This window comes from Belonocnema kinseyi, chromosome 2 (assembly GCF_010883055.1).
Source record: "Belonocnema kinseyi isolate 2016_QV_RU_SX_M_011 chromosome 2, B_treatae_v1, whole genome shotgun sequence".
Lineage (NCBI taxonomy): Eukaryota > Metazoa > Arthropoda > Insecta > Hymenoptera > Cynipidae > Belonocnema > Belonocnema kinseyi.
The window spans coordinates 103,207,291-103,215,063 of NC_046658.1; the positions used below are offsets into that span (position 1 = coordinate 103,207,291).

General features: G+C 24.5%; 1 protein-coding gene across 1 annotated transcript in view; it reads left to right on the top strand.

The window, feature by feature from the left end:
* The window catches only part of LOC117166897, a 29,999-nt gene that overhangs the window by 10,871 nt on the left and 11,355 nt on the right, over positions 1 to 7,773 (top strand). The window contains exons 5-6 of the mRNA XM_033351336.1: positions 2,688 to 2,901; positions 4,992 to 5,541. Coding sequence (XP_033207227.1) covers positions 2,688 to 2,901; positions 4,992 to 5,541 — 764 coding nt within the window. The remainder of the gene's footprint in view (positions 1 to 2,687; positions 2,902 to 4,991; positions 5,542 to 7,773) is intronic.

Sequence of the window (7,773 nt, forward strand, 5' to 3'; positions counted from 1 at the left end):
GAAAACTGAGGGTGCTGGAATTTTTCTGAGGTCAGATTCGGATTCAGCGCAGCAAAAACCTTCGGGTATAGTAGGTCTGGTCTCTGGTTCTGAGAATTGTTGGCCTGTGTAATCTTTGAACGGTTTAATATAAATTATTTTCTAGCTTAGGAATTTTCAAGAATTTAAAAACTTATTTAGTAAAATTTTATTTTAATCGTAGCTTTACGCTTAAAAAATTAATTTATTTCTAAATTATAAATAAATGTTTTTCTTTTAATCAAACGCACGAAACTGCTTTTGGAAAGTTTGGATGCATAGATTCGGAATTAGTTATTTGACAAGTTTTCCAAATAATATTATTTCTAATTAAAAACGTTTCAAGTTGTACACTTTTAGATTAAATTTTGAAAATTGGATAACTTTATTAGAAAAGATTTGAAATTGTATCATTTCTAATGTAAAGCTTATAAAATAAAACAATTTTAATTTAAATATAAGAATCGAAAATTTCAATGATTTTAGATTATAAGAAAATTTCGAAAATAGGTCAATTTCCAAACGTTAAAAGTGAAATATTTTTCAAATACAATTTTGAAAATTCGTTCACTTAAAATTCAAATGAATTAAAACTGTATTATTTCTAATTAATAACGTTCCAAATTGAAAAATTTCAGATTACAGTTTTTTTAAACGGACAATTTTATTAGAAAGCAGTTGAAATTGTATCATTTCTAATTCAAAGCATTCAAAATTTGACAATCTTATTTTTAATTTAAGAATTTTTAATCTGAATAATTTAGGAATAAAATTTGTAAAATAGAGGACAAGTTAAAAACTTTAAAAATGCAATCCTTTCAGATTAGAATTTTCAAAATTCGCAACTTTCTTCTGAAGATTATCCTTTTAGTTATAAATTTTATTATTTAGTTGAAAATTTAATAATTTTCTTTAAAAGACATCCATTTTGGTTGCAAATTGTTTACTATTCTTATTTTGGTATTAGAAAGTGAACTGAAAAGATCTTAGGATGAAAATTAAACTATTTTTTAAAGTTTTTTTTTATATCATCATTTATTTTTTGTTTTTATTTAATTAAGAATTCATCTGTGTCAAGTCAAATGTCAGCTTTTTGAATAAAAATGCAACTGTTTGGTCACAAATAAAACTATTATACTATTTTCTTATTTTAACATTTCGTAGGAAATTTATATTTTGTTTAAAATTTATATTTTGGTGTTGAAAAATGAACTGAAATCTTTTCTAGATAAAGTTCCACTTGAAAAAGAAATTTGTCATTTTTTATTACAAATTCATCTGTTTTAGTACAAAATTTAATTTTTTTAGGATGATAATGCAACTTTTTTTGTAATTAAAAACTCTTCTGCTTTAAGAGAAATTGCATGTTTTTTTGTTATTAAAAATGCAACTATTCGGTAGAGAATTCAACAATTTTGTTAAAAAGTCATCCTTTTTGGTTAAAAATTTGTCTTTTTGGGTTGAAAATTCAATTATTTTCGTAGAAACTTATTTCTTGTTCAAAAATTCATATTTTCATCGTGAAAAGTCAACTGAAATCGATTGAAAAAGAAAATTCAACTTTTTTTTGAACATGTATCTTCTTGATTTAAAATTTCATCTGCTTTAGAAGAAAATTTATTCTTTTTTCTAAAATAAAAATGCAACTTTTTGTTTGAAAGTTTTGGTTGAATCACTTTGTTAAGAAATTACTTTTTTTATTAAATATTTATATTTTCAGTTGAAAATTCATCTCTTGGATTGAAAGTTTTATTATTTTGTTTCAAATTAATCTTTTTTTTTTAACAGAAAATGTACCTTTTTCATTTTTTTAAGGTTGATCTTTTTTATTTTAAATTTCGCCTTTTTTGGTAAAAATATAATTTTTTAGTTTAAAATTTAATTTTGTTGGGTAAACATGCATCAGTTTTGTGGAAAGTTAATTTTTTGTTGAAAAGCAATATTTTATTTCAGGCTTGAAGGTTCAATAATTTAGGTGAACTTTTATTTATTTTCTGAGTGAAAAATATTTATTTGTTGGAAATTCGTCTTTGGTTTCAAAATTCTTTTCTTCTGTTGTATTAATTTCATTCTTTTTTTATTAAAATATAAGCGTTGACACTTTTTCGTTGGGAATTTGTCTTTTAAGGTTGAATATTCAACTATTATGTTAAAAATCTAATTATTTGGTTGAAAATTCAAGTATTCTGTTAAAAGCCATATTTTATTGTAAAAGGAACATTTTTTTCCAAAATATTTTCAACTTTAGGAAAAATGTAATTTTTTTATTAATTAAAATAAATTCTAAAATTCTCATAAATTCTCAGAGAATTTATTACTTGGTTATATTCTCGGTATTATTTTCATTCTCGTTACCGTTCTCAAAGTAATATAATGAAATCAGAACTCTAGTTAAATTTCCAGTAAAAAAGTTAATTTTTAACTTAATTGAATAAACAAATTAATTCCACTTTCACCTAAGTAGTAGAATTTTCTACAAAAAAAAGGCAATTCTCAACGAAAATGTAATAGTTGATACTTTAACCAAAAATTTAAAAAATAATAAAATTATGTTCAGCAAAGTTCTTGACTTTTTCAAGGTTTTCCCTGACTTTGCAGAATTCCCTGACCTTTAGCAACCCTGAAATAGTATGAACTCTGTAGTTTTATAATACTTTTTTCTATACCAGTGACGATGGTGAAAGAGAAGATTCGGACAACGACACTCGTTCGAGTCCAAGAAGAACGGGAAAAGAATATAGGGACACTTTGGAAACTATTGATAGGATTGGGAAAATTACACCTTCTTTTCCGCCCTCAAGCACATCACCAGCGAGAGGACCGAGGCCTCTGAAAAAGGTCGACTTAGGAGCTGCAGCGAACTTCGGGAAAGATCAGTCAAATGTAAGTAAAATTTTTCATCAATTTTTCAGGGTGGCCGCCGGACCGGTAAATGGCCGGGAATTTTTTTGAAACCGGTAAATTATAGCGAATTTATTTTTTTACCGGGAATTTTATCAATTTTTAGAAGAAAAATCTGTCCAAGTTTGATTTTAACCGTTTTTTCCTGTAAATGATTAGTTGCATTGTTCTCTTTTTCAATTATATCATTCAGTTTATAGTGCATAATTTAAAAATATTTTATTAAAAAATTGTCCATTTTAGATTTTTATTTTAAGCGTTCATTTTTAATTTATAGAATTTTAAAGTGCAGCCTTGAAGACTTAAAAAATTGAAAATTAAAAGCATTTGAAGTTGAAAATTTTGCAAAAAAAAACATTTTTATTAGTTCAACTGTAAATATAAATAAATAAATAATTTTTTAAATGGATCTTTACTTTAGGTATTTAAAATTGGAAAATAATTGATTTGATAGAACGATTCTAAATCCATCAAATTTGGAATTTCCAGATTTTAACGTTAAAACTTAAACTGTTTTAATTCGAAAGTGTTAGTCATTCAAAAAATATAAAGGCTCGATTGAAACTTTATAAACGATTTTGAACATAAATATAGCTTCATAATAATATATTTGTAATTAAACACTTTCTTTAAGTTTAAAATATTGTTTTAATCTAAAAATAAATATAAATAATAATAAATTAATAATAATAATAAATCTATAAAATATTTTTTGACAGAAAGCCTTGCTTGAATCGTTAAAATTTCTAAAAGCATTTAAACTTTGAACGTTAAAATTGGAATTGTTCTGTTTGAAAAGCGTTTATTTAGTGAGTAAAATTGTTGAATTTTGAGGTATAAATAACAATTGAACACTTATTGTTTGTAGACAAAATTTGAATTGAATTTAAATAATTTAAACCAAGGGTGTGTATCGACAAAATTCGGGTATTTGTACTGAAATTTCGGTGTAAATAGCCACGGCCTGAGTTAAAACAAAATTAGGTTTTTGCAGATTTCAAATGAAAAATTTAGAAGCTTTTTCAGATTTGTGAAAGTATTCAAAAGAAGAAAAAAATATTCTTTTAAAATTCCTAGGAAAATTGAAACTGATGTTTCATTTTGAGTAATTATTTTAAGAGAGTATTTAAACAAATTTTAAAAGATTTCCAAAATTGTCAAAAGAAAATCTGGAATATTTAAAAGAAATGTTTGTAAATTTCCAGGATTTTCTAAAAATTCGAAGAAACATTCGATAAATATCTTTTAAAATGAATCGAACTTTTTCTGTAATTTTTTTTAAATCCTACAAATTTTATAAGATTTCCTTAAAATCTTCCAGATTCTTTTTTGAGAATTTTGGAAATCTCTTAAAACCTTTTTAAAGATTCTGTTAAAATAATTTTTTTAAATAAAAAATCATTTTCAATTTTCCTAGAAATCGTAAGAAAATATTTTATTCTTTTGAAGCCTTTCACAATTCTTGAAAAGGTTCTACATTTTTTATTTGAAATCTGCAAGAATCTACATTTTGCTTTAAATTAGACTGCGGCTATTAGCACCGAAATTCTGTTACGAATAGCCGAAATTTTTCGTTACATACACCTCGTTTAAATTATTAAAAATTTTTAATTAATTTGGAATCTTTTCAAAGCTTAAAACGACGCTTTCAGAAGTGTTCAGGTAAGAATAATTTCAATTTTTTATGTTTCCAGTCTAAAATTGTTTAAAATAATATAATTTGAAATTTTTAAAAGTTTATTGATTGATTTTTTAAGTCAAAATACTGAAACTGATAACGTTGGATTTATATTTTTAGTACTGAATTTGAATCTTTGAACTCTATAATTTATAAAAGTTAAAAATTCTCAATTTTTCTGTTTTGAGTGCTTCAATTTGTAGTTTATATTTTATTACTTCGAATGGAAAAATTTTTAGGCTAAGAGTTCAAATTTTTAAAATTTTATTGATTGTAAAGAATTTTTGCTTCCTGGTAAATGACCGGGAATTTTATTCTTCAATTAAACCGGCCACCCTGATTTTTCCGTTTAATTTTCTTGAAAAATCGCGAAACTAAACTTGATTTTATTCAGATAATTTCTCCCCCGCATGGAAATTTGATGACGTCACCTGTGAAGCAGCAGAAAAGCACAAATAATATTTTAAACGAATTGTTCGAGTCGAATAATGAGAATTCGACGTCGAACATTGATAAAGACGATGACGACTTTAATCCTCGAGCCAACACGTATTCTTCGCTGCCAACACAAAACGTGAATGCGCCGGATTTTGGCGATTTCTCGAGCGCTTTTGGAGGTTCGACAAACAAGGTCAAAGATAACGATGAATTTGCCGATTTCACATCTGCTTTCAATTCAGGATTGGCGTTAACAAGTCCGATTTCCCCGCCACCGCAACTGCATCAAACTGACATTATGTCGGGTATTGGCAATCTCGGCCAATCAACCACGAATAATTTGAGCGGCACAATGCTTTCTGGTTCTCAGTCGAACATTTCTGCATTCGACAATTTAGGCAGTGGAAATATCTCGGCGCAAAATACGACATTGATGGGAAATAATATCTTTAATTCTCTACAACCGCAAGGAATCCACTCGTTGAACAGTAGCAACAATAACACAGGTATAGTGTTCTAAAGAGTTTAAGTGCTCAGATAAATTATTGTTCATAAATTTTTTTCAAGTTAAAAAAAGTTAAATAACTTTAAAAAAGTTCTTAAATTACCAATATTTATCATAATTATTGCATATATTTTTACAAAAACATTCCAGAGTGGAATAAACATTTACTTTGTTAAATTACAGAGTTGCTACAGGTCTGGTAATTCCGGAAAGTCTGACAGAATTAGGGAATTTTAGATGAACTAAACTCGTACATATTTGGTTCAAAATTGATCTTCATAAGATAAAAATTCAAATATTTGGTTTAAAATTTCTGTATTTTATTGAAAATTTGCATTTTTGGGGAAAATATTTAAACTTCTTGGTGACTAATTCATTTTTAGGTTTAAAATTGCTTTAAAAATTTAAATATTTTGTTGAAAATCTCTGTACCTTATTAAAAAATTCATCTATTTTGGTAGAAAATTCATCTTTTTGATTTAAAATTAGTTTTTTCTTATTTAGAATTAATTTTTAAACTGAAAATTTAACTTCCATTTTTATCGAAAATTTATGTTTTTCAATAGAAATGTAATCTTCTTGGTTGAAAATTATACTATTCCGTTGAAAATTTACTCTTATTTTATTGAAAATTAATTTTGTTTACTGAAAATTTAATTATTCTATTTTTAGTTGAAAATATATCTGATTTAGAAGAAAATTCAGCTATTTGTTGAAAATTATTCTTTTTTTGATAGAAGAGTACTCTCATTTGTTAAAAATTTATTTCTTTTCTAGAAAATGCAAGTATTTTATTTTTGGCAGAAATATTATATTTTTAGTTAAAACTATGGTATTTGATTAAGAATTAAATTTTTTTTAGTTGAAGATTTATCATTTTAATTGGAAAGTCACTCCAACTATTCAAATTTTTCTGCAAATGTTACCGACTTTGATAGAAGTGTTATCTTTTTCCTTAAAAAATTATTTTTGTAGAAAACTTAACTGTTCTATTTTTTTGTTAACAATTCAAATATCTGGTTAAAAATAACTATTTAGTTGAAAATTCGTCCTTTTTGTTCATAGAAGATTCATCTTTTCAGTTATAACTTCAAATATTTTGTCAAAAATTCATACTTTTGGTTAAAAATTTATATACTATTTTCGAATCTATCTTTTTTTGGTAGAAAATTCATCTGTTGGGTTTAAAATTGATTTATTTTTAATTATTTTGTTGTGATTTAATTTTTTTTGCTTAAAAATTGATTGTCATAACTAAAAATTTAATTCTATTCTTGGTTAAAATATTATTACTTCTTTAAAAAAAATGTTATAGTTGAAAATTAATTTGTTTTTTTTTCAACATTTATTTTTCTGAAATGTTAAGTATTCTAATTTTGGTTAAAAATTGATTCTTTTTTGGATAAAAATTCATGTACTTTGTTGAAAATGAGTGTTTTTTACAGAAAAAAAATCTTTTGAGTTGCTGCAATATCCCAATTTCTAAAGTCTTCTAGGTATAAAAACTAACCATACACCTATAAGATTAATAATTGTAATACAAACAAAATTTTGTTTCTAAATATATTTAAAACACTTTTTAGTAGTGTTTTCAAGTAAAAACCGAATATGCACAGTTCAAAATTATCTTCTTAAGATGAAAATTCAAATATTTGGTTTAAAATTCCTGTATTTTATTGAAAATTCGAATTTTGTGGGAGAATATTTAAACTTCTTGGTGACTAATTCATTTTCTTGTTTTAAAATTGCTTTAAAAATTCAAATATTTTGTCGAAAATTCCTATCATTTGTGTGAAATTCATCTTTTTGGTGAAAATTAGGTTTTTCTTATTTAGAATTAAGTTTTTTTTTTACTGAAAATGTAACTGTTGCAATTTTGGTAGAAAATTAATATTTTTAAATCTAAATTTAATCTTCTTTGTTGAAAACTTGACTATTTCGTTGAAAATTTCATGTCATATTATTGAAAATTAATTTTTTTACTGAAAATTTAATTATTCTATTTTTAGTTGAAAATTTATCTGTTTTAGATAAAAACTCGTCTTTTTTGGTTTAAAATTCCTGTATTTTATTGAAAATTCGAATTTTGTGGGAGAATATTAAAACTTCTTGGTGACTAATTAATTTTTTTGTTTAAAATTGCTTTAAAATTTCAAATGTATTGTTGAAAATTCCTGTCCTTTGTGTGAAATTCATCTTTTTAGTTAAAAATTAGTTTTTTCTTATTTAGAAT